Source organism: Macaca thibetana, chromosome 4 (assembly GCF_024542745.1).
Source record: "Macaca thibetana thibetana isolate TM-01 chromosome 4, ASM2454274v1, whole genome shotgun sequence".
NCBI lineage: Eukaryota > Metazoa > Chordata > Mammalia > Primates > Cercopithecidae > Macaca > Macaca thibetana.
In genome coordinates, this window is record NC_065581.1 from 15,164,187 (window position 1) to 15,191,479 (window position 27,293).

A 27,293-nucleotide genomic window follows, 5' to 3' on the forward strand; every position below is an offset into this window, starting at 1 on the left:
GAACGGTGCCTTCCTGCGTTTATGAATGTATGGCTTTATTAAGAGCTAACCAGCACACAGCAGCTGCACAAATGACAAATTTGTGCGCTAACATCCAACAGACTGTAGGCTCCTTGGGGGAACTGTGCAGAACAGAGCCTGATACTGAAGGTGCTTAATTCTTTGGGAAGTCCAGCGTGTTTGATTCCAGCTGCACAGCCCCGGCTCAGAGGAGCTGGGGACAAAGGGCTCCATCCTGGGACTGGGGGAGGTGGCCGAGGTGAATAAAGTGCTGTCTGGAAAGCAACTGCATGGCCTTGAGAGATGAGTTAACCCTTTCAAGACACCAGGCTAATATTTGGTTTAATTATCTCTTCCAAGGTACTAAACGACACTCCAATGGTCTCAGAGTAAATTTATCTCTCAAATGGGAGCCATTTACTAACCTACTTCAGAGCGCAACCCTTCTGTCTTAGACAGCTTCTCTTTAAAAGGACAGTTGTAAGCAAGTTCTCTACTTGTCTGCTTTAAAGAGCGTGGAGAGAAGTCCTTAAAACTTCCCAAGATTACTTTTAATTAAAAAGATACGAATCCTTATTTTTTCCCATTTCTCCAACCTTCTGTGCTGCGGGGGGAGATGAGATATTTAGCAAATAAAAAGAGACCTTTTCTTCGAATTTCAGAGCTGTTCAATTATAAACACGGCTGCCTGCAAAGTTGGAAATCAATTCAACTGCAATCTTCTTTAAAGCTTTTTAAACGCAACTGCTAACCTGTCTAGATGTTTAACTTTCAGGTTTCAAAACCTGTCAGTTAAAACTTACTTACTGTTACTCCTTTTCTCTGAAGCTACAAGCCAGAAGAGAAATTATGTAGCAAATTGGAAACAAGGAACTAAGACTTGATAGCAACACAAAAGGCTAGCTGACGGGCTGGAGTGCAAGACACTGCAATTCTTGCTCTGAAAATGAATAAGGATTACAGGGCTCATCTACTGGCGGCGTCTAATGAGGTTGCGCCTTCTCAGTTCTGAAACAAGCAGTCAATTGATCCCTTCACAAGAACACCTGGTCTATTCCGAGAATTAAAAAAATTAGTCAAACCTGTTGTTGGCTGAGTTTACCAGTCAATTCTGTTAAATTGTGGCATTGGTAGCAATAGGGAGGCATAGTTCATTAAAAATACCATTCGGGGAAATCCTGAGGCAATGGGATAGTGATTACTGAACTAATTCTATTGGCCTGAAAGAGTTAATTCAACTCCTAAAGGGAAGCAATTTACTTTCTATTCCTCCTGAGGATGGACCAGGCTCCTAAGGAGTTTACTACAATGAGGCTGTTTTTTACCAGCCTTCCCCTCCACTCCCCTCACGTAAAGTTCCCCTGATGGTTGTCAAGCCCAAGATAAAGATGGGGTGTACCAGGAGGGTCACCTGGCATTACTCACATGAGCCCCTCTCGGGCAGCCTGGGTAATGCTGAATAAATCCATGCATGCAAGGAAAGGGCACAAGGACAAATCCTCAGACTTTGTGTGTTTGGATTCTAAACACCTACCCAAATTCTAAGCAGCGCAGCCAGATAAATCCATCAGCGAGAGTGGCTAAGGGATTCCTGATTTATATGCAACCTTGGCAGTGTCCCATTGGGCCCAAAGTGCCAGTGTAAACAGTTCTGGACAGGCTCCCGTCCTGCTTCAGCAGAGAACAGACACCATCCTCCTGGACCACAAACATCCTCATTGCAAATGAAAAGGAGGAGAGAGGGGGTCACGTTTCAGGAGAGCAGTGTTAAATGAATAACACATGCCCTTCCAGATACATGTGTGTGTGCTTTTTAATAATTAATTACGAAAAGTGTCATAGATCAAAATAGCTATCATATAATGACTCCCCAATGCACCTGTGACACAGCTGCAACAATTAATAACTTATGGCCCATCTTATTTCAACTGGAACCCCACCCACTCACCCCATGACAATGTTATCTTGAAGCAATCCCCAGACTTTTGTAATTTCATCCATAAATATTTTAGTGTGTATTTCTAAAAAATCAGATCTCTCTCTTTTTTAAAAAACAAACCCAAAATAATTACTACCCCTAAAAAAAAAAAAAAAAAGGAAAAGAAAAGAAAGAAATAAAGAACCAGGCCAGGCTCAGTGGCTCATGCCTGTAATCCCAGCACTTTGGGAGGCCTAGGTAGGAGGAACACTTGAGGCCAGGAGTTTCAGACCAGCCTGGGCAACATGGTGAGACCCCATCTCTACAAAAAAATAGAAAATTAGCTGGATGTAGCGTCACGTGCCTGTAGTCTCAGCTACTCAGGACACTGGGGTGGGAGGATCACTGAAGCCCAGGAGGTCAAGGCAGCAATGAGCCATGATCCCACCACTGCACTCCAGCCTGGGCAACAGAGTTAGATCTTGTCTCCAGGATCAAAAAAAAAGGCCAGGCACAATGGCTCACGCCTGAAATACCAGCACTTTGGGAGGCTCAGGCGGGTAGATCACAAGGTCAGGAGTTCGAGACCAGCCTGGCCAATATGGTGAAACCCCACTCTACTAAAAATACAAAAAAATTATCTGGGCACGGTGGCACACACCTGTAATCCCAGCTACTCAGGAGGCTGAGGCAGGAGAATTGCTTGAACCCGGGAGGCAGAGGTTGCAGTGAGCTGAGATCGCGCCACTGCACTCCAACCTGGGTGACAAGAGCAAAACTCTGTCTCAAAAACAACAAAATAAATAGGCAGGCATGGTAGTGCTCGCCTGTAATCCCAGCTACTCACAAGGCTGAGGTAGGAGACTTGGCTGAGTCTGGGAGGCAGAGGTTGCAGGGAGCTGAAATCAAACCACTGCACTCCAGCCTGGGCGACAGAGCAAGACTGTCTCCAAAAAAAAACAAAACAAAAAAGGGATAAAATGGTAAAATTTATGTTGTGTGTTTATATTTGGCCACAAATTTTTTAATGGTAGGTTTTTTTTTTTTTTTTACGAAAAAACCTTCATATCATAAACTATTCACTAAGTGTTGAAATTTTCTTACAAATATCAAAAATTGTGTTCAGTTTGCTTGCATCACAAGCCATATAAGGTTCATGTACTGTGGCTGGTGAGCAGGTATTTTAAAAACCTGCATATTCCCCTTCCAGCCACCTGTTTTTCCCCTATTACAATTTATCCATGGAAAAACTTTTCCTGTAAAGTTTTCCACAGTAAATATTTTGTTCCTCACATCCTTATGGGGTCTTCTCTCTTTCTCTCTCTTTCTTTTTTTTTTTTTTTTTTTTTTTGAGTCCTGCTCTGTCATCCAGGCTGGAGCTCTGTCATCCAGGAACTCCCGGGTTCAAGCGATTCTCTTGCCTTGGCCTCCCGAGTAGCTGGGATTACAGGTGTGCACCAACACACCCGGCTAATTTTTTTTTTCCTGTATTTTTAGTACAGACGTGGGTTTCACCACGTTGGCCAGGCTGTCCTCAAACTCCTGGACTCAACCAATCTGCCAACCTTGGCCTCCCAGAGCGCTGGGATTATAAGCATAAGCCACAGTGCCCCACCTTTGTCTTCTTGAATACTGAAAGTTAAATCAGGAGACCAGATCAGATTCAAGCTTGATGGTTTTGGCAAGACCACTCCCTAAGTCCAACTATGCCACTGTAAGAGTATATGAATGGCCCAAAATGTGAATGTGCAAATATTCATCAACAAACTATGATGAACAACTCATTACATGCTCCCACCATCAGTGGTCTTAGAACAGGGGTAGGAGGAATGAGAGAAAATATCCACACACACACAAAAATTTGTTTCTGGGTTTTGTTTTGTTTTGTTTTTTGAGACGAGGTTTCACTTTGTCGCCCAGGCTGGAATACAGAGGCACAATCATGGTTCACTGCAGCCTCAACCTCCCTGGGCTCAGGTGATCCTCCTGTTTCAGTCTCCCAAGTAGCTAGAACTACAGGTAAGTGCCACCACACCAGGTAAAAGTATTGCATTTTTTTGTGTTATATTTTTTGTATAGAGACTTTTATTTTTAACAATATTGCCCAGAATAAAAAAAAAAAAAGTTTTAAGACAAAATCTTTGTCATCAAGGAACCTGAAATCTTGTTAAGATGGCAAAACTCTCCCTTTCCGCCATCTTTCCGCGCCGCCACAATGGTGCGCATGAATGTCCTGGCTGATGCTCTCAAGAGCATCAACAATGCCGAAAAGAGAGGCAAACGCCAGGTGCTTATTAGGCCGTGCTCCAAAGTCATCGTCCGGTTTCTCACTGTGATGATGAAGCATGGTTACATTGGCGAATTTGAAATCATTGATGATCACAGAGCTGGGAAAATTGTTGTGAACCTTACAGGCAGGCTAAACAAGTGTGGAGTGATCAGCCCCAGATTTGATGTGCAACTCAAAGATCTAGAAAAATGGCAGAATAACCTGCTTCCATACCGCCAGTTTGGTTTCATTGTACTGACAACCTCAGCTGGCATCATGGACCATGAAGAAGCAAGACGAAAACACACAGGAGGGAAAATCCTGGGATTCTTTTTCTAGGGATGTAATACATACATTTACAAATAAAATGCCTCATGGAAAAAAAAAAAAAGATGGCAAAACTGATACATGCAGAACAATTAATAATTAAGTGCAGGCCAGGAATTGGAGACCAGCCTGGCCAACATGGTGAAACGCTGTCTCTACTAAAAGTACACACACACAAAAAATTAGCCAGTTGTGGTGGTACATGCCTGTAATCCCAGCTACTCGGAAGATGGAGGCAGGAGAATTGCTTGAACCCAGGAGGCAGAGGTGGCAGTGAGCCGAGATCGCACCACTACACTCAAGCCTGGGCAACAAAGCTAGACTCTGGTTCAAAAATAATAATAATAATAATAAAGTGCAAAACTGCTATGACTATCAAACCCTATGTCATTCTAAGGGTGAGATCATCTAAGAAGGTTTTAGGTTGTATAAAGTTCCTGAAATGGATCTTGAAGGATTGCTAGATTTTTGGAAGAAAGAAGGCATTCTAGGAAGTGAAAACTATACAAAGAAAAGCACAAAGGTTGGCATTTGGAGGCAGATAGGGAGGATCATTTAAATAGGCTGAGAATGATAATATAGGGGAATGAAAAGTCAACAGAGAAATAAGCGTTGGAAGAAGCCCACTGATCTCTAGAGATTAAGAATCAGTTGTTACTTATGTTTTGGCATGCACACTTAGGCAAGATTCTAAAGGTCTATAAATATTGTGGGTGTTTTGAGGATCTGATGTCTAATATCTTTTAATAGAAGAATTGAGGTGTTATCTGCTTGAAGTCTTTTCCAGCTGAGTTCATCCTTTCTAGAGACTAAACACATAAAAGTTTTTCATGAAAAATACAGTTAGAACTTGTAGAATGTTTAGGATTTGCCTTAAAATGCATAGGAGGGGATGAAGGGTGGAGAAAATGTAGATGAAAAAAGATGGACAAAGAGTTGGTAATTGTTGAAGCTGAGTGATGGGTATATAGGGCTCATTATGCTGTTCTCCCTACTTTTGAGTATGTTTAAAACTTCCATAATAAAAAGTTATTTGTAAACCTATTGCTATTGGGGTCAAGGGTCATTCCCACATTCCATGTTTCCCATGTTATAGGAAAAAAAGGACTCACTAGACCGGAAGATGTGGTGCTTGTCTCTTCTGTTGTCAGGCTGTTTAACTCTGAGCCAATTACTTCGCCTTTGTGGGTCTCAATTCCCTTCTCTGTAAAATGAAGGGAAGAGGGAAAGGAACTACTGCTTATTGAATGCCTACTATGTGCAGGAATTTTGCGATGCACTTTATACACACGCTGTCAAGTACCAAGAGGATGGGCACAATGTTCTCCTTAGTCTTTCAAGTTTCTTTCCCTCTCTAGGCATCCAGGAATTATCCACTTAAGTTCATTTCGTGATTTGATAAACCCATGTGACTAATGCCTGGCCCGTCTTAGGAGACATAGAAATAAAAGAGACAGCTCCTGTTTTCAACGATTTTGTTATCTAGAAGGACAGCTAGGACAAATGAGTGTAATACAACTGATCAATGTTATAATAACTGTTATAACAACTAAATAGGAAAGATACTAAATGTTTTACCTTATATGTAGTGTGCATCCCTACAATATGAGAAAATGATGCAATGGTGTACTGATAGAACCACACGGTGCTGGGTGGGGGTCCTGTAAGAGGAACACTCATCCCTGACTGAGGGGGTCAGAAGGTTTCATAGAGGAGACAATGTCTATGTTAAGTTTTTTTTTTTTTTTTAAATAAACTTGTTGCCTGGGTGCGGTGGCTCACACCTGTTATCCCAGCACTTTGGAAGGCCAAGGTGGGCGGATCACCTGAGGTCAGGAGTTCAAGACCAACCTGGCCAACATGGTGAAACTCTGTCTCTACTGAAAATACAAAAATTAGCTAGGCATGGTGGCACTCCCCTGTAATCCTAGTTACTCGGGAGGCTGAGGCACAAGAATTGCTTGAATCTAGGAGGTGGAGGTTGCAGTGAGCTGAGATAGCACCAATGTACTCCAGCCTGGACAACAGAGCGAGACTCCATCTCAAATAAATAAATAAACAAAATGGGCCAGGCGCAGTGGCTCATACCTGTAATCCTAGCACTTTGGGAGATCGAGGCAGGTGGATCAGCTGAGGTCAAGAGTTTGTGAGCAGCCTGGCTAACATGGGGAAACCCTGTCCCTACTAAAAATACAAAAAAATCAGCTGGATATGGTAGTGGGCATCTGTAATCCCAGCTACTTGGGAGGCTAAGGCAGGAGAATCGCTTGAAACTGGGAGGCAGAGGTTGCAGTGAGCCGAGATCGTGCCACTGCAGCCTGGGCGACAGAGAGACTCTGTCTCAAAAGAAATAAATGAATAAATAACAATTAAAATAAATAAATAAGTAAAATGCAATTATACAGTATTTGTCCTTTTATGTCTGGCTTCTTTCACTTAGCATAATCCCCTCAAGGTTCATCTATGTTGTAACATGTGCCAGAATGTCCTTCCTCTTTAAGGCTAAATAATATTCCATTGCATTAATATTCATTTTATTTGTCCATTCATTAATTGATGGACACTTGGGTGGCTTCAACCTTTTGGCTATTGTGAATAAAGCTGTTATGAAGACGAGTGTATAAAAATCTGTTTGTGGTCGGGCACGGTGGCTCACACCTGTAATCCCAGCACTTTAGGAGGCCGAGGGGGGCATATCATGAGGTCAGGAGATCGATACCATCCTGGCCGACATGGTGAAACCCCTTCTCTACTAAAACACACCAAAAAAATGAGCTGGGCGTGGTAATGCGCGCCTGCAGTACCAGCTACTCAGGAGACTGAGGCAGGGAATCGCTTGAACCGGGGAGGCAGAGGTTACAGAGAGCTGAGATTGCACCACTGCACTCCAGTCTGGCAACACAGTGAGACTCCATTTCAGAAAAACAAAAACAAAAACAAAAAAACCGGGGGTCCAAGCTCAGTGGCTCATGCCTGTAATCCCAGCACTTTGGGAGGCCAAGGTGGGTGGATCACCTGAGGTCAGGAGTTTGAGACCAGCCTGGCCAACATGCTGAAACCCCATCTCTACTAAAAATATAAAAATTAGCCGTGTCTGTAATCCCAGTTACTCAGGAGGCTGAGACAGGAAAATTGCTTGAACCCAGGTGGTGGAGGCTGAAGTGAGCCGAGATTGTGCCACTGCACTCTAGACTGGGCCACAGAGCAAGACTCGCTCTCAAAAAAAAAAAAAAATCAGTTCTTTTGGGTATATACTATGATAAGTCTTGAAGAATGAGAAGGAATTAAGTCAAAAGGCAAAAACAAGCAGTCCAAGAAGAGTGAGTAACCCGTGTAAAGGCACAGGAAGTTATAGTTCAGTTGGCTGTAGAAAAGAGAGAGAGGATACGTGCTGAGACAGGAAACGTCAGAGAAAGGCAGGTGCTAGACCTTGAAGGACCTTGCATGAGAATGGACAGTGAGGGCTAAAAGCAGCCTCAGGTCAAATCCCTGTTTATACTGCCAATGTTGTTTTCTTTTTAACTTTAAAAAATATTTTAGGCTGGGCACGCCTATAATCCCAGCACTTAGAAAGGCCGAGGCGGGTGGATCACCTAAGGTCAGGAGTTTGAGACCAGCCTGACCAATATGGTGAAACCACGTTTCTACTAAAAATACAAAAAGTAGCTGGGGATGGTGGCATGCGCCTATAGTCCCAACTACTTGGGAGGCTGAGACAGGAGAATTGCTTGAACTCAGGAGGTGGAGGCTGCAGTGAGCTGAGATTGTGCTACTGCACTCCAGCCTGGGCAATAGAGCAAAATTTCATCTCAAAAAAAAAAAAGTTAATATTTTGTAAAATGTAGAGATTGAATCTCACTATGTTGCCCAGGCTGGTCTCAAACTCATGGCCTTAAGGGATCCTCTTGCCTCAGCCTCCCAAAGTGCTGGGATTACAGGTGTGAACCAGCACATCTGGCCTTCACTGGGTTTTTTTTTTTTTTTTTTTTTTTTTTTTTAAGACAGAGTCTCACTTTGTCAGGCAGGTTGGAGTGCCTGGTACCATCTGGGCTCACTGCAGCCTCGACAACCTAGGCTCAAGTGATCCTACTACCTCACCTGGCTGTTTTTTGTATTTTTTATAGTGACAGGTTCTCATCTTGTTGTCCAGGCTGGTCTCAAACTCATGAGCTCAAGCCATTCACCCACCTCAGCTTCCCAAAATGTTACGATTACAGGCATGAGCCGACGTGCCTGGCCTCACTGCTATTCTTAAAGTGACCACTTTAACGTATCTTTAAACAACTACTCAAAAACAATGTTTTTCTGGCAAAGAGTTTGGGGCCTAATGCAAATGATAACTAGAAGATGTACACACATGGCTGTGACCCCAGTCTTAAGTTTCCCTCACAGTAGTCCCCCTCACTCTACAGATGTTCAATTAATGGTAGTGGAATGCTAAATTGACTAATTATTTATGGTCAATGGATCTGTGCTATTTCACAAAATCTTTTGCTCAAAATAGTATTCTCAAATGCATTGCTTTTATTTGACTGAATTCTTTTCAGAATCAACTAAGCCAGAGCACAAATCCGATTATGAGATTCTACATTCAACTCTCCAGCTGACTTTCTCTGTAAGGCAGGATGAATCCCTTCAGTCATGTTGAAAATGGTGCCAAGTGGCCAGGCACGGTGGCTCATGCCTATAATCCGGCACTTTGGGAGGCCGAGGCAGGCAAATCATGAGGTCAGGAGATCGAGACCATCCTGGCTAACACGGTGAAACCCCATTTCTACTAAAAATACAAAAAAATTAGCCAGGCGTGGTGGTGGGCACCTGTGGTCCCAGCTACTCAGGAGGCTGAGGCAGGAGAATGGTGTGAACCTGGGAGGCAGAGGTTACAGTGAGCTGAGATCGCGCCACTGCACTCCAGACTGGGCGACAGACTGAGACTCCATCTCAAAAGAAAGAAAGAAAGAAAGAAAATGGTGCCAAGTAAACTCTTGGACCCACCCAGATATGAATTGATTTTATGACAGTGCAACCAAGGCTCCCATAATCTATTTATCTATTTATCTCTATAATTAGTCTTAATCCCATGTGAACCCAGTTGCATTGTGGAGAAATAGATGGCAAGTTCTGAGTGTGTGTGTGTGTGTGTGTGTGTGTGTGTGTGTGTGTGTAGCATAGTTTAACACTGGTAGTATTTGGGTATTTCTCACAATGTTAAGGAACACTGTAGCATCACAAATGGACAAGCACTTCTCAAAAGAGGATCCATGAATAATGTTATATTAGGGAATCCAGAGATTTAATTTTATTTAATATTTTTAATTTTAATTTTTTGGTTTTTTTGTTTGTTTGTTTGTTTTGTTTTGTTTTGAGATGGAGTCTTGCTCTGTCTCCCAGGCTGGAGTGCAGCCTTGGCCCCACAAAGTGCTGGCATTACAGGCATGAGCCACCAAGTTCAGCCTTTATTTTTATTTTTTTAATTTTATTTTGAGACAAGGTCTGGCTCTATCACCCAGGCTAAAGTGCAGTGGAGTGATCTCGGCTCACTGCAACTTCTGCCCCCTGGGCTCAAGCAATCCTTTCACCTCAGCCTCCTGAGTAGCTGGGACTGCAGGTGCACACCACTATGCCCAAATAATTTTTGTATTTTTTGTAGATACAAAGTTTTGCCATTTTGCCCAGGCTGGTCTCGAACTCCTGGCCTCAAGTAATCTTTCCACCTCAGCCTCCCAAAGTACTGGGATTAGAGGCGTGAGCCACCGCGCCCAGCCTCCTTGTGTCTTTTTTTTTTTTTTTTTTTTTTTTTGAGACGGAGTCTCCCTCTGTCTCCCGAGCTGAAGTGCAGTGGCAACATCTCGGCTCACCGCAACCTCTACCTCCTGGGTTCAAGTGATTCTCCTGCCTCAGCCTCCCAGGCACCTACCAGCATACCCGGCTAATTTTTGTATTTTTAGTAGAAACAGGGTTTCCCCCTGTTGGCCAGCTGGTTTGGAACTCCTGACCTCAAGCGATTCGCTGACCTCGGCCTCCCAAAGTGCTGGGATTACAAGCGTGAGCCATGGCGCCAGGCCACTCCTTGTGTCTTAAAAGGACCTCTGGGGTATATGGGTGATAAGAAGAAATCATTTTTATTATACTCTCTTTTATTTAATTTAAATGTTTTGCTAAGTATTACATACTGTTGGCCGGGCGCGGTGGCTCAAGCCTGTAATCCCAGCACTTTGGGAGGCCGAGACTGGCGGATCACGAGGTCAGGAGATCGAGACCATCCTGGCTAACACAGTGAAACCCCGTCTCTACTAAAAAATACAAAAAACTAGCCAGGCGAGGTGGCAGGCGCCTGTAGTCCCAGCTACTCAGGAGGCTGAGGCAGGAGAATGGCGTGAACCCGGGAGGCGGAGCTTGCAGTGAGCTGAGATCTGGCCACTGCACTCCAGCCTGGGCGACAGAGCGACACTCTGTCTCAAAAAAAAAAAAAAACAAGTATTACATACTGTATTTGGTTAGGATTTAAGTTCAATTGTATATAACAGAACTTCATCTCCCCACTGCCCTGCCAAAAAAAAAAAAAAAAAAAGGTTACATGAGACAGTAGTTTATTTCAGTCTCAGATAATAAGCATGACTGTCGGCAGTTAGGGTGGTGGGGTTGCCCCCAGTTGCCATTCTGTCACCCACAGGTGTTGGCCTGCCACATGAGTGAAGATGGCTCAACACCAAGTCCCTGTTCCAAGGTACAGGGGAGAGGGAGGTTGGTGAAAGAGGAATACCGCCTCTCTTTAAGGGTGCATCCCGGAAGTGGCACTTCCAATGGCCACAATTAATCACGGGGCCAGAAGTAGCTGCAAAGATTGCTGGAACTGTAGCCATTATGAGTGACAATGCGGTTCTCTGACAAGGAGAAAGGGCAGAGAAGTCATTAGCAGACTAGTAATCTCTGCAAATATGTTTTATCTTTTTCTAAAAAAGGAAAAAAAAGGAAAAAGAAAATGTAGTTCTAAAAGAGAAACCTCCCCCCCACACACATTTTACCTGGTGGATTCCCCCTCCTCCCCATTTCAACCTAAAAGTCATTTCCTCAGAGCCCTGCCTTGGGTTTTCCCCTTTCTTCCTTTCACCATCTCTGGCCCCCTTTGAGATGAGATCTCTGTTATTCTCTGTCAATAGCATCTCTCTTCAGAGCACTTGCCAGCATTGATATGAATGACTCACTATTATGACTACATGTGTGATGTCTGCCTCCTGAACCGCGCTCAGAGCTTTGTGAGGACAGGTATCGAATCTGCCCGATTCACAGGTGCGCCTCGGCAAAGTCTCCAGCCAAATCTCTCTGCCGGGCGTGGTGGCTCACACCTGTGATCCCAGCACTTTGGGAGGCCCAGGCAGGCAGATCACCTGAGGCCAGGAGTCCAAGACCAGCCTGGCCATATGGTGAAACCACGTCTCTACTAAAAATACAAAAATTAGCCAGGTGTGGTAGCATGTGCCTGTGATCACAGATATTTTGGAGGCTGAGGCCAGAAAATCGCTTGAACCTGGGAGGGAGAGTTTGCAGTGAGCTGAGACCATGCCATTGCACCCCAGCCTGGGCAACAAGAACAAAACTCCATCAAGGAAGGCAGGGAGGGAGGGAGGGAGGAGCCGGGCACGGGGGCTCACGGCTGTAATCCCAGCACTTTGGGAGGCCAAGGCGGGTGGATCACGAGGTCAGGAGATTGAGACCATCCTGGCTAACACAGTGAAACCCCGTCTCTACTAAAAATACAAAAAATTAGCCGGGCATGGTGGCAGTCGCCTGTAGTCCCAACTACTCTGAGGCAGGAGAGTGGCAAGAACCCGGGAGGCGGAGGTTGCAGTGAGTAGGGATCGTGCCACTGCACTATACAGCCTGGGAGACAGAGTGAGACTTTGTCTGAAAAAAAAAGAAAGGGAGGAGGGAGGAAGGAAAGAAGGAAAGAAAAAAAAGAAAGAGCGAGAGAGAAAGAAAGAAAGAAAGAAAGAAAGAAAGAAAGAAAGAAAGAAAGAAAGAAGAGAGAGAAAAGAAAGAAAAGAGGGAAAGAGGGAAAGAGGGAAAAAGGGAAAGAAGGAAAGAAGGAAAGAAAAAGAAAGAAAGGAAGAGAGAAAGAAAGAAGGAAAGAAAGAGTTATGGTGTTCACAAAAAGATTCTCAATTATGGACATAACCAATTTGCTTGAATTCATTTTGATTTTAAAAATAAATAAGCCGGGCATGGTGGCTCATGCCTGTAATCCCAGAACTGTGGGAGGCCAAGGCAGGTGGATCACGAGGTCAGGAGCTCGAGACCAGCCTCGCTAACATGGTGAAACCCCGTCTCTACTAAAAATACAAAAATTAGCTGGGCGTGGTGGTTACCACCTGTAATCCCAGCTACTCAGGAGGCTGAGGTAGGAGACTTGCTTGAACCAGGTGGGTGGAAATTGCAATAAGCAGAGATCATGCCATTGCACTCCAGCCTGAGCAACACAGCAAGATTCCATCTTGAAAACAAAACAAACAAACAAAAAAAACCAAGATCATCATCTGCAATGCATGTGCCTTGACTGGATTCTAATCAGGGGAAAATAGTATGAAGGATATTTTGGAGACAAATGGGGAAATTTAAATAAAGACTGTGCTGGCTGGGTGTGGTGGCTCACACATGTAATCCCAGCACTTTGGGAGGCCAAGGCAGGAGGATCACAAGGTCAGGAGTTCGAGCCCAGCCTGACTAACATGGTGAAACCCCATCTCTACTAAAAGCACAAAAATTAGCCAGGCATGATGGCATGCGCCTGTAATCCCAGCTACTCGGGAGGCTAAGAATAGCTTGAACCCAGGAGTCAGAGGTTGCAGTGGGCCAAGATCGTGCCACTGCACTCCAGCCTGGGCAACAGAGGGAGACTCTGTCTCAAAAAATATATATATACACATATATATACACACACATATGTATATACACATATATACATATATACACATATATACATATATACACATATATACACACATATATACACACACACGCATAGACTGTGCTATTGTCTGAATTTTGTTTTGTTTTGTTTTTTTGAGACGCAGTCTCGCCCTGTTACCCAGGTTAGAGTGCAGTGGCACGATCTAGGCTCACTGCAACCCCCACCTCCCGGGTTCAAGGCATTCTCCTGCCTCAGCCTCCAGAGTAGCTGGCATTACAGGTGCCCGCCACCACGCCTGGCTAATTTTTTTTTTCTTTTTCTTTTTCTTTTTTTTTTTTTGAGACGGAGTCTCGCTCCGTCACCAGTCTGGAGTGCAGTGGCACAATCTCGGCTCACTACAACCTCCGCCTCCTAGGTTCAAGTGATTCTCCTGCCTCAGCCTCCTGAGTAGCTTGGACTGCAGGCTCGTGCCACCATGCCCAGCTAATTTTTGTATTTTTAGTAGAGACAGGGTTTCGCCATGTTGGCCAGGATGGTCTTGATCTCTTGACCTCGTGATCTGCCTGCCTCAGCCTCCCAAAGTGCTGGGATTACAGGTGTGAGCCACCACACCCGGCGGTCTGAATGTTTTTGCTGCCCCAAAATTCATATGTTGAAACCTAACCCTCAAGGACATGATATTAAAAGGTAATGCTCGTTGGGAGGTGAGTAGGTCATGAGACTAGAACCCTCATGAATGTGGGGCCCCAGGCAAGGCACAGTGGCTCACGCCTGTAATTCCAGCACTTTGGGAGGTTAAGGCAGGTGGATCACCTGAGGTTGGGAGTTCAAGATCAGCCTGGCCAACATAATGAAACCCGTCTCTACTAAAAATACAAAAATTAGTGGGCATGGTGATGTACATTTGTAATCCCAGCTACTAGGGAGGCTGAGGCAGGGGAATCGTTTGAACCCAGGAGGCGGAGGTTGCAGTGAGCCGAGATTGCCCCACTGTAATCCAGCCTGGGGGACAGAGTGAGACTCCGTGTCAAAAAAAGAAAAGAGGCTCAGAGTGCTGCCTTTCGCCCTTCCACCATGTGAGGACACAGTTGAAGGCTCCATTAATGAAGCAGAAGGTGAACCACAGACACAGAATTTGCCAGCACCTTCATCTTGAATTTCCCAGCCTGCAGAACTGTAAGAAAGAAACTTCTGTTGTTTATAAGCTACCCTGTTTATGGTATTTTGTTACAACAGCCCAAACAAACTAAGACAGACTGCATATTATATAATTGCTATTTCCTTGGATGTGATAATAGAATTGTGGTTAAGTCGACTATCTCCTTTCCTAAGAGATGCAGGCTGCAGTATTGGATGGAAAGGGGGTTGTTAAGTAATGTCCGTAGCACATAAAACAGGCTCTTTCCTTTGTGATTAACTTGGAAGATAGTGTTGGTCTACACATAGGAAGTTAAGAGCCTGCTCCTCCTAGGGAAGTAGTGGTACCTTGATCATCCCGTAAATTACTATTGATGAATGTTATTATTTTGATCAGCAGGGACTAAGGCGTTTTCCCCCACAATGCTGAATGAATGAAAGACTTTACACAATCCATTTGCTGATAAACTGTAATAATAAAGCTGCTCCTTAGGCCGGGCGCGGTGGCTCATGCTTATAATCCCAGCACTTTGGGAGTCCGAGATGGGTGGATCACGAGGTCAGGAGTTCGAGACCAGCCTGATCAACATGGTGAAACTCCGTCTCTACTAAAAATACAAAAATTAGCTGGGCGTGGTGGCATGCGCCTGTAATCCCAGCGACTCAGGAGGCTGAGGCAGGAGAATCTCTCGAATCCAGGAGGCAGAAGTTGCAGTGAGCTGAGATCACGCCACTGCACTCCAGCCTGGGTGATAGAGCAAGGCTGTCTCAACAACAACAAAAAAAAATTCCCTTTGCACATCCTGGGCAGGGCCCAGTGGTTCATGCCTGTAATCACCTCCTAGCACTTTGAGAGACCAAGGCAGATGGATCACGAGGTCAGGAGTTCCAGACCAGCCTGATCAACATGGTGAAAATCCGTCTCTACTAAAAATACAAAAATTAGCTGGGCGTGGTGGCATGCGCCTGTAATCCCAGCGACTCAGGAGGCTGAGGCAGGAGAATCTCTCGAATCCAGGAGGCAGAAGTTGCAGTGAGCTGAGATCACGCCACTGCACTCCAGCCTGGGTGACAGAGCAAGGCTGTCTCAACAACAACAACAAAAAATTCCCTTTGCACATCCTGGGCAGGGCCCAGTGGTTCATGCCTGTAATCACCTCCTAGCACTTTGAGAGACCAAGGCAGATGGATCACAAGGTCAGGAGTTTGAGACCAGCCTGGCCAATATGGTGAAACCCCATCTCTGCTAAAAATACAAAAATTAGCGGAGTGTGGTGGCAGGCACCGGTAGTCCCAGCTACTCAGGAGGCTGAGGCAGGAGAATCGCTTCAACTGGGAAGGGGAGGTTGCCGTGAGCAGAGATTATGCCATTGCACTACAGCCTGCCTGACAAGAGCGAGACTCCGTATCACCAAAAAAAAAAAAAAAAGTCAAACCCCGTCTCGACTAAAAATACAAAAATTAGCCAGGCGTGGTGCCACACATCTGTAGTCCCAGCTATTTGGGAGGCTGCAGCACGAGAATTGCTTGAACCCAGGGAGCACCAGTTGTAGTGAACTGAGATAGCGCCACTGCACTCCAGCCTGGGCAACAGAGCAAGACTTTCTCTCAAATAAAAAAATCTGGGGAATAAGCATGAAGGAAAATAGTCCCCTTTGTCTGTTTCTCTAACATGTTTTCACCAAAGTCTTTGTTTTTGTTTTCTGGGTTTTTTTGTTTTTGTTTTTGTTTTTTGAGACAGAGTCTTACTTGGTCATTGAGGCTGGAGTGCAATGGCACTGTGTCAGGCTCACTGGCAACCTACAGGCGTGAGCCACCGCATCTGGCCTGTTTCCACCAAAGTCTTAAAGACAGACCCAATATATTACTTTTTAAAAATAAGGTTCTATATCCAAGAGGATATAAGATAAGGCAAGAGGAACTTCAGATGCTCTCAGGGAAAGCAAGAGGATGCTGATAGAATTGACCTGGATAAGTCGGGGGCACGGCGGTTCACACCTATAAACCCAGCACCTTGGGAGGCCGAGATGGGAGGATCTTTTGAGCTCAAGAGTCAGAGCCCAGCCTGGACAACACAGGGAGACCACACCTCTACAACAACAACAAAAAAAATCGCAAAATAAAATAAAACAATTTCTCTAGATAGATACATTCTGTCAAAACTACTTTGAGAAAAGCTTCTGGAATATGACCAATATCCCCAGGACCCATCAATTTGTGGTCACTCATGAGCTACAAAAGCACATGACTAGCAATATTTAAGGAGTCTTCCTACTCACTGTGAAGAAGCATCCAAAAGAAAAAAAAAAAGTCATACATCATTTTAGAATATTAAAAAGCCTGATAAGAGAATTTGATTAGTTTTTGTCCTCATTTCAAGGAGGGCCACTTCCAGAATGAGGGCAGAAATGAAGCACGTCTTAAAACAAAGGCTAGGAGCAAAAGAGGGAATGGAAAATACCAACTAATTTGGAAGCATTCTGTGTACACACAGCCACGTGCATGCCACTGGGTTCACAGCATGACTATCTTCCATTTTCACCAAAGACACCTTTCCTGGGACTACCACAACAAACTACCACAAACTGGGTGGCTTCAAACAATAGAAACTTGCTCTCCACTGTTGTGGAATCCAAAAGTTCCAAACTGAGGTGCCAGCAGGGCCACACTCTCCTAGCTTCTGGTAGTTGCTGGCAATCCTTGACTTTCCCTGTATTACAGCCACCTACTCCAACCTCTGCTTCCGCCATCACACAGCCTCGTTGCTCTCTGCGTCTGTGGCTTCACATGGCCCTCTTATTTCTGTGTCTGTCTCCGTGAGTCTTCTCCTCCTCCTACAAGGACACCATACATATTAGATTTAGGAGGTCCACCCGAAATCATCTCAACACAGCTTTATTTTATTTTGTTTTGGAGACAGAGTCTCGATGTGTTGCCCAGGCTAGAATGCAGTGGCGCCATCTTGGCTCACTGCAGCCTCTGCCTCCCAGGTTCAAGAGATTCTTGTGCCTCAGCCTCACAAGTAGCTGAGAGTACAGGCACGCACTACCACACCTTTTCTTGTTTTTTTGTTTGTGTTTTTGTTTTTTGAGACCAAGTCTCACTCTGTTGCCCAGGCTGGAGTGCAGTGATACAATCTCGGCTCATTGCAGCCTCTGCCTCCCAGGTTCAAGCCATCCTCATGCCTTAGCCGCCCCCCCACCCCACCCCACCCCACCCCCTGAGTATCTGGGACTACAGGTGTGTGCCACCACGCCTTTGTCTATTTGTTTGTTTGTTTGTTTTTTGGCAGGGAGTCTCTCTCTGTTGCCCAGGCAGGAGTGCAGTGCCACAATCTCAGTTCGCTGCAGCCTCTGCCTCCTGGATTCAAGGGATTCTCCTGCCTCAACCTCCCGAGTAACTGGGATTACAGGTGCGCACACCATGCCCAGATAATTTTTGTATTTTTAGTACAGATAGAGTTTCACCATGTTGCCCAGTCTGGTCTCCAACTCCTGAACTCAGGCAATCCGCCTCCCAAAGTGCTAGAATTACAGGCATGAGCGACGGCGCCTGGCCTGAACATACCTTAACTACATTTGCAAATACTTTTTTTTTTTTTTTTTTTTTTTTTGAGACGGAGTCTCGCTCTGTCGCCCAGGCTGGAGTGCAGTGGCGCAATCTCGGCTCACTGCAAGCTCCGCCTCCCGGGTTCACGCCATTCTCCTGCCTCAGCCTCCCGAGCAGCTGGGACTACAGGCGCCCACAACCGCGCCCGGCTAATTTTTTGTATTTTTAGTAGAGACGGGGTTTCACCGTGGTCTCGATCTCCTGACCTTGTGATCCGCCCGCCTCGGCCTCCCAAAGTGCTGGGATTACAGGCGTGAGCCACCGCGCCCGGCCGCACTTTATTTTAAGACAAGGTCCAATTGGCAGGCACCAGGAGTTAAGACATCAACATGGTTTGGGGATGAACATAATTTAACCCTCAATAACACTAAACAGTCAGCCAGCTGATTGGTACCATATTTAATTGATCATCTACATAAGAGCTTCAGGACCTGTGAACCTGTGGGTTAAACAGAAAACTCTAGGCCAAAAGATATGGTCTCTTCACTCAAGAACTTGCAGGAGAATAGTTATTATAAAACAATTTTGAAGGCCATTATTGCTAAAAAATATTCATATTAGTGCTGTTTATCAGGTTAAAAAATAGAAACAACCTAATTATCCAATTATAAGGTTTTATAAAAGTAGAGTGACCAATTCATCCTAGTTTGTGCAGGACTTTCCAGCAAAAGTTCTCTATCCCAAGAACCTTCTCTGACTGAGGCAAACGGGAATGGCTGGTCACACTATAGCAATACGGTGGACTAACAAGCCATTTCATTAAAAATATGCTAACAAAGTTTTTTTTTTGGAGGATATGGGAAAATGTTTATGATATAATGTTAAGCAATAACAAAAAAAGCAAAATTCAAAAGGCTATAAGCAGTATAATCTTAATCATGCAAATTACCAAAAAAAAAAGTTTTTATAAAAAAATAACTGGTACAAAGTATGACAAAAGGTTAACTACAGTTGCCTGTATATAGTGGGATTTTAGAAAATTTTATTTGCTGCTTCTTTACACTTAACGTACTTTCCAAATTTTCTCTCAATGAATATGCATTGCTTAATCAGGAAAAATTTAAAGGAAAAACAAATAATACATTTCTGGATGGAAATTAGCCTCTTAGCTTGGGCACAGTGGCTCATGCCTGTAATCCCAGAAAGTTGGGAGGCCAAGGCAGGCGGATCACCTGAGGTCAGCAGTTCCAGACCAGCCTGGGCCAATGTGGTGAAACCCCATTTGTACTAAAAATACAAAAATTACCCAGGCATGGTGGCGCGCCTGTAATCCCAGCTACTCAGGAGGCTGAGGCAGGAGAATCATTTGAACCTGGGAGGCGGACGTTGCAGTGAGCCGAGATTGCGCCACTGCACTCCAACCTGGGGAACATAACAAGACACTGTCTCAAAAAAAGAAAAGGAAATTAGCTTCTTAAATTTCTACTGCAATTACTCTCATTGAATAATTAAAATAACAGTCTTAATAAGTATTTACTATGTGCTGAATAGTAGAACTTATTTCATCATTATTCCTTACTATAAAACCACTTTACTATAAAACCACTCTGCAATGAAGGTACTGCTGTGATTACCATCTTTCAGCTGAAGAAACTAAGGCTCTCAGAGGTGAGTAACATGCCAGCTGGATAGTGGACGAGCTAGGACTCCAGCCCCTCTCTGAACCACAATAGTACGCAGGAACCTTGTCCATTTGATCAATGTCTGCAGCAGCACGTTCTAGTATACCCCACTATTTCCCCAAGTGTTTGCTATGAGACTCCCTCAAGCTGCTGACGTACACAATTAAAAGGAAGTCTGTGTTGAAGTGGTTCATAGAAAAGTTCAGAAAAGAGGTCAAGCACAGTGGCTCACACCTGTAATCCTAGCACTTTGGGAGACCGAGGTCAGTGAATCATCTGAGCTCAGGAGTTCAAGGCAAGCCTGGTCAACATGGAGAAACCCCGTCTCTACTAAAAACACAAAAGTTAGCCAGGCGTGGTGGTACGCACCTGTAATCCCAGCTACTTGGGAGGCTGAGGCAGGAGAATGGCATGAACCTGGGAAGCAGAGGTTGCAGTGAGCTGAGATCACGCCACTGCACATGAGGTCAGGAGATCGAGACCATCTTGGCTAACACAGTGAAACCCCGTCTCTACTAAAAATACAAAAAAAAAATTAGCTGGGAGTTGTGGTGGGCGCCTGTAGTCCTAGCTACTCCAGAGGCTGAGGCAGGAGAATGGCGTGAACCTGGGAGGCAGAGCTTGCAGTGAGCCGAGATCGCACCACTGCACTCCAGCCTGGGCAGCAGAGTGAGACTCCATCTCAAAAAAAAAAAAAGAAAGTTATTTTTCTCACTCATTTGTATAAAAATAATTACTAGTTTTTAATTCTTATTCTTTGTGCATTCCATTGACATTTTTTCTTTTTTTTTTTTTTTAATTTTTGAGACAGAGTTTCACTCTGTCACCCAGGCTGGAGTGCAATTGCATGATGTCAGCTCACTACAACTTCCAACTTCCACCTTTACAGTACAAGCATTTCTCCAGCCTCAGCCTCCCAAGTGAGTGGTTAGGATTACAGGTACCCGCCACCATGCTTGGCTAATTTTTCTTTTTCCTTTTTCTTTTTCAGTTAGAGTCTCACTCTATCACCCAGGCTGGAGTGCAGTGGTGCGATCTTGGCCCACTGCAATCTCTTCCTCCCAGGTTCAAGCAATTCTCCTGCCTCAACTTCCCAAGTAGAGGGGAGTAGATGGCATCCACCATCAAGCCCGGCTCACCTAATTAAAATTAGGCTGAGTGCGGTGGCTCATGCCTGTAATCCCAGCACTTCGGGAGGCAGGTGGATCGCCTGAGGTCAGGAGTTCAAGACCAGCCTGACAAACATAGTGAAATCCCAACTCTACTAAAAATACAAAAATTAGTCAGGCATGGTGGCAGGTGTCTGTAATCCCAGCTATTTGGGAGGCTGAGGCAGGAGAATCGCTTGAACCTGGGAGGCTGAGGGTGCAGTGAGCCAACATTGTGCCATCGCACTCCAGCCTGGGCAACAAGAGCAAAACTCTGCCTCAAAAAATTAATTAATTCGTTAATTAAAAAGAGGATTTTAATAATTTTTGGCACACAGACTATGTACTTATTTTACATATTCTTACTGCTGTAGCTTTTGAAGTCACAGAATGGTAAACATATTCTAGAAATTGATAGATTTTAGGGAAGAAGGGATTTTAGGTGCTTTTTTGTCAGTAGTTAGGGTAAATTAATCTTTTATGTTTTAGCTCCTGTTATTGATAGAGTAGAGACGAAAAAGTGGGGAATTTTGTAATAAGATATCCCCACTGTAAAGAATGACTTTCCAAGAAATATTAGAAGAAATTGTTTCTTTGTAATAATGATCACAAATCGTGGAACCCCCTTACTAATTTGTGATGTTCGCCATCTGGGCGCACGTTCTCTAAGACTGAGTTCTGTTGTAAATCAATTAGAAATGCCCAGAAACATAAGCATGGTTCTCTTCACAGACACATACATGCATGAAAGAGAACCCTAATGGGGCAGTCTCTAGGCTTAAGGAAGACATTGCATTTTTTTTCTTTTATTTTTTTATTTATTTTTATTTTTTGAGATGGACTCTTGCTCTGTAACCCAGGCTGGAGTGCCATGGAGCAATCTCAGTTCACCGCCACCCCCACCTCCCGAGTTCCAGCGATTCTCCTGCCTCAGCCTCCCAAGTAGCTGGAATTACAAGCTCCCACCACCACACCTGGCTAATTTTTTGTATTTTTAGTAGACACAGGGTTTCACTGTGTTGGCCGGGCTGGTCTTAAACTCCTGACCTCAGGTGATCCGCCCACTTCGGCCTCCTAAAGTGCTGGGATTACAGACGTGAGCCACCATGCCTGACCTGCATTTTATTAAATAAGAGACAAACTCAGTAATTGAAAAATAGGAAAAATGTCCACTCACAAATTTTGGTAATCTTAATTGAATTTGGGGAGAAAAAACAAAGTACTTTTAAAGCTGCAATATGATGAAGCATATAAAGCACAATAGTTCTTTTAATTATTCCATTAATTTGTGAATAAAAGCAATTTGGTTGAGGATCGCTTGGGCCAGAGAGGTCAAGGTTGCAGTGAGCCGTGATCGCGCTGCTGCACTCCAGCCTGAGTGACAGAGTGCGACCCTGTCTCAAAAAAAAAAAAAAAAAAAAAAAAAGAAAAAAAAGTATTTTAAAAAGACGGGAGTGTGTTCTTTTTTTTTTTTTTTTTCCCTGAGATGGAGTCTTACTCTGTCACCAAGCCTAGAGTGCAATGACATAATCTCAGCTCACTGTAACCTCCGCCTCCCAGGTTCAAGCAATTCTTCTACCTCAGCCTCCTGAGTAGCTGGGACTACAGGCATGTGCCACCACGCCTGGCTAAGTTTTTGTATTTTTAGTAGAGACGGGGTTTCACCACGTTGACCAGGCTGGTCTCAAACTCCCGACCTTGTGATTGGCCCTCTTCAGCCTCACAGGCGTGAGCCACCACACCCGGCAGCGGTGTGTTCTTGTCACATAAAAAGAAGTCTGGAGCTGTGCAGCCCAAGGCTGGTGGTACGGCTGATCAAGTATACTTTGGGAGACCAGGGTCTTTTATTTTTTATTTATTTTTATTTTATTTATTTATTTATTTTATTTTTTATTTTATTTTTTTTTTTTGAGACGGAGTCTCGCTCTGTCACCCAGGCTGGAGTGCAGTGGCCGGATCTCAGCTCCCGGGTTCACGCCATTCTCCTGCCTCAGCCTCCCGAGTAGCTGGGACTACAGGCGCCCGCCACCTCGCCCGGCTAGTTTTTTTTTTATATTTTTTAGTAGAGACGGGGTTTCACCGTGTTAGCCAGGATGGTCTCGATCTCCTGACCTCGTGATCCACCCGTCTCGGCCTCCCAAAGTGCTGGGATTACAGGCGTGAGCCACCGCGCCCGGCCTGACCCAGGGTCTTTCAACTTTCTCTTCTATCATCTTTCCCTGAAGGCCTTAATCCTCATACTTGTGGCTTCATGGTCACAACATGGTACAGTAGTTGTGTTACAAGAACGGAGTCTCGATCCAGACCCCAAGAGAGGGTTCTCAGATCTCACACAAGAAAGAATTCAGGAAAGTTCATAGTGTAAAGTGAAAGCAAGTTTATTAAGAAAGTAGAGGAGGCCGGGCACTGTGGCTCATGCCTGTAATCCCAGCACTTTGGGAGGCTGAGGCAGGCTGATCACCAGAGGTTGCAAGTTTGAGACCAGCCTAACCAACATGGGGAAACCCCGTCTCTACTAAAAATACAAAAATTAGCCAGGCATGCCTGTAATCGCAGCTACTCAGGACGCTGAGGCAGGAGAATCACTTGAACCTGGGAGGCAGAGGTTGCGGTAAGCCGAGATCACACTACTGCACTCCAGCCTGGGCAACAAGAGTGAAACTCTGTCTCAAAAAAAAAAAAAAAAAGAGAGAAAGTAGAGGAATAAAAGAATGGCTACTCCATAGGCAGAGCAGTCCCAAGGGCTGCTGGCTACCCATTTTTATTGTTATTTATTGATGATATGGTAAACAAAGGGTGGATTATTCATGCCTCCCCTTTTTAGACCACGTAGGGTAACTTCTTGACTTTGCCCTAGCATCTGTAAACTGTCATGGCGCTGGTGGGAGTGTGGCAATGAGGAGGACCAGAGGTCACTCTCATGGCCATCTTGGTTTTTGGAGGGTTAGAGCTGGCTTCTTTACTGCAACTGTTTTATCAGCAAGGTCTTTATGACCTGTGTCTTGTGCCGACCTCCTATCTCATCCTGTGACTTAGAATGCCTTAACTGTCTGGGAATGCAGCCCAGTAGGTCTCAGCCTCATTTTACCTATCCCCTATTCAAGATGGAGTTGCTCTGGTTCAAATGCCTCTGACAGTTGTACCCTGAACACAATTCAGAAGAAGAAGGGGCATGGGGCCAATCATCCCTGCCCCCTACCTCTTTGTTTTTTGTGTTTTGTTTTTGTTTTTGAGATAGGTCCTGACTCTGTTGCTCAGGCTCTTGTGCGGTCAGGCACAATCTCAACTGACTGCAGCCTCAACCTTCCTGTGTCGAGCAATCCTCCCACCTCAGCCTCCTGGGTGACTGAGACTGAGTCACCACCATGCCAGGCTAATGTTTTTTGTATTTTTTTGTGGAGACAGGGTTTTACCATATTGCCCAGGCTGGTCTCAAACTTCTGAACTAAAGCAATCTGCGTGGCTGTCAGCCCCATTTTATCCAGAAAAGAAAAGCTTTACTAGAAGTCTGCATTCAACCGACTTCTTGATTGGCCAGAACTATGACACATATGCACCTGACTCCAAGTGAGTTCAGAAAAGAAAGTATTGCAGCACTTTGCTGCCCTGAATCACAAGGGGGTCTTATTTCTAAGGAACACAGAGGGAAAGGCTATTGCATAGCTGATAATATGTGCCACCACCATGAGGGACACTGAGGAGTGGCCAGAGAAGGAAAAGGGAAAAAAGAGAGTACATGATGCCCCCAAACCAGAGGAGATTCTTTTTAAAAGAAGGGAGAGGGCCGAGGGTAGCGATTCCTGCCTATAAATCCCAGCGCTTTGGGAGACCGACGCAGGAGGATCACTTGCGCCCAGGAGTTCAAGACCAGCCTGGGAATATAGCCAGACCCCCGTTTCTGAGAAAAATAAATAAATAAAAATTTTCAAAAAGAAAAGGAGGGATTCCTAGCACTTTTGGGAGGCTGAGGCAGGCATATCACTTGAGGTCAGGAGTTCCAGACCAGCCTGGCCAACATGGTGAAACCCCGTCTCTACTAAAAATACAATAATATACTAGGCATGGTGGTGCACACCTGTAATCCCAGCTACTTAGGAGGCTGAGGTAGGAGAAATACTTGAACCTGGGAGGTGGAGGTTGCAGTAAACCAAGATCACGCCATTGCACTCCAGCTGGGGGGACAAAAGGGAAACTCCATCTCAAAAAAAAAAAAAGAAAAAAAGAAAGAGAAAAAACAGCAGAGGAGGGATAGATGGACCGCATCAAATATTCCTAAAAGCCTGAGATGAAGGTGGTGGAGGAGTATAACAGATTTCACAACATGGAGGTCATTGGTGACAATGAGAAGAGCATTGTCGTTGCTCTGTGATCCGTGACATGGTGGGAATCGGAGCCCAAGTGAAATATGCCAAGGAGAGAATAGGATGTGCAGAAGTGGGGACCAATTTTTTTTTAGGTAGTTGGAGTACAAAGGGCAGTAAAAAGGGAAGAATGTTTTGGGATGGAGGATGTCTATCTCCTCGATTGTTAGGATGCAACAGTTAACAAATAGCTTTAATATCCATTTGAAAACATTAACCCCATTTCTTCCCAACGCTGTATGGAAAGACACATTGAACAGGCTTTGGAGTCAGAAAGAGTTAAGTTTGAATCCTAATTCTGCCACTAACTAGTTGTGTGAACTTAAGCCAGTTGCTTAACCACTGTTCCCATCTGCTCCTAAGTGAAATGGGACAATCCTGCCTCCCTCGAAAGCTGTTGAAAGCATAGATGACTGCAAAGTACCTATCATGGTGCCTGGCACATAGTAAATCATTAATAAATGGTACTACCATTCTTGCAGGCCAGAACTAGCATTTATATATCAAGAGTCTAAATGAAAGTCCCATGAGACAAATATAGCAAATGCTTAATAACATTTGTAATTTCCTTTGAGCCAAACCACGGGAAGACAATCAAGCCCATATAGCCATGCTGCATAACACGCACAACTCAAGCTACTCCTTAATGTTTCCCTATTTGTAATGCAGCAGAAAATCATGTACCTGCTTGTCTCTCTGAGGCTCAAAGTATAGCCAGAGGGCTGAGCAGCAGCTGAGCATCTGCCTCCTCCTTGAAATTCAGGGTCAGCAGGAGGACAGACCCGCAAGAACACTCACAAGGGGAGACAGTTCTTTGCAAGGCAGATGTAAGAACAAATATTAAGCAGGAAAATGTGTGCATGCATGCAGATGAAAAGGTAGGTATCATGAGCACACTCGTATGATGTGTGAGCTAAGTTTATATTATTACTACTTTATAATAATAATTCTGATTCTTACTTTTATTCAAGTTAGCTCTTTGTCTAAAACCAGGGAAAGGGGTCAATCAGAGTAGGAGATTAGAGAGGTGTTTGTAGGATGAAAGAAGGAATTCTAGGCCAGGTGCAGTGGCACTCACCTGTAATCCCAGCACTTTGGGAGGCTGAGGCAGGCAGATCACCTGAGGTAAGGAGATCGAGACCAGCCTGGCCAACATGGTGAAACCCTGTCTCTACTAAATATACAAAATTGGTCGGGTGTGGTGGCACACCCGTGTAATCCCAGCTACTCAGGAGGCTGAGCAGGAGAACCACGCTTGAATTCCAGAGGCAGAAGTTGCAGTGAGCCAAGATCCAGCCATTGTACTCCAGCCTGGGCTAAAAGAGCAAAACCCTGTCTCAAAAAAAAAAAAGCAAGACGGAATTCTAATTTCTCTATCCTGCACACCACACTGATTGATCTTCTGACTCTGAAAGAATTAGAGTATTGATGGGCCAGGCTCAGTGGTTCATACCTGTAATCCCAGCACTTTGGGAGTCCAAGACAGGTGGATCTCAAGGTCACGAGTTTAAGACCAGCCTGGTCAAGATGGTGAAACCCCATCTCTACTAAACATACAAAAGTCAGCTAAGCACTGTGTCAGACGCCTGTAATCCCAGCTACTTGGGAGGCTGAGGCAGGAGAATCACTTGAACCCAGGGTGTGGATGTTGCAATGAGCCAAGATCATGCCACTGCATTCCAGCCTAGGTGACAGAGTAAGACTTCTTCTCAAAAAAAAAAAAAAAAAAATTAGAGTATTGATGAAGATGCCACTGGCTTGTGGGGCTTCAGAGGAGGGAGCAGGGCCATTGTGCCTTACCCTGTACTGCAAATTGAACACAGCAGCCGAGAGGGCACAAACACTGGAGTCAGGCTGTCTTGGTTCAAATCCTGGCTCCACATCTCAGTATCTGGGTGACCTCAGGCAAATTTCATAACTTTTCTGAGCCTTACTGTCTTCAACAGTAAGTAGGCATAATAAAATCTCTATCACAGTTTCATTATAAAGGAAGG

General features: G+C 44.7%; 1 protein-coding gene across 1 annotated transcript; it reads left to right on the forward strand.

Moving 5' to 3' along the window:
* The first annotated feature begins 4,102 nt into the window (after window positions 1–4,102).
* LOC126952050 (40S ribosomal protein S15a-like) lies at window positions 4,103–4,578 on the forward strand. Its single transcript, XM_050786305.1, has one exon. It carries the CDS (start codon window positions 4,134–4,136, stop codon window positions 4,524–4,526), a length of 393 nt encoding a protein of 130 aa, XP_050642262.1. The 5' UTR covers window positions 4,103–4,133; the 3' UTR covers window positions 4,527–4,578.
* The last annotated feature ends 22,715 nt before the right edge of the window (window positions 4,579–27,293 follow it).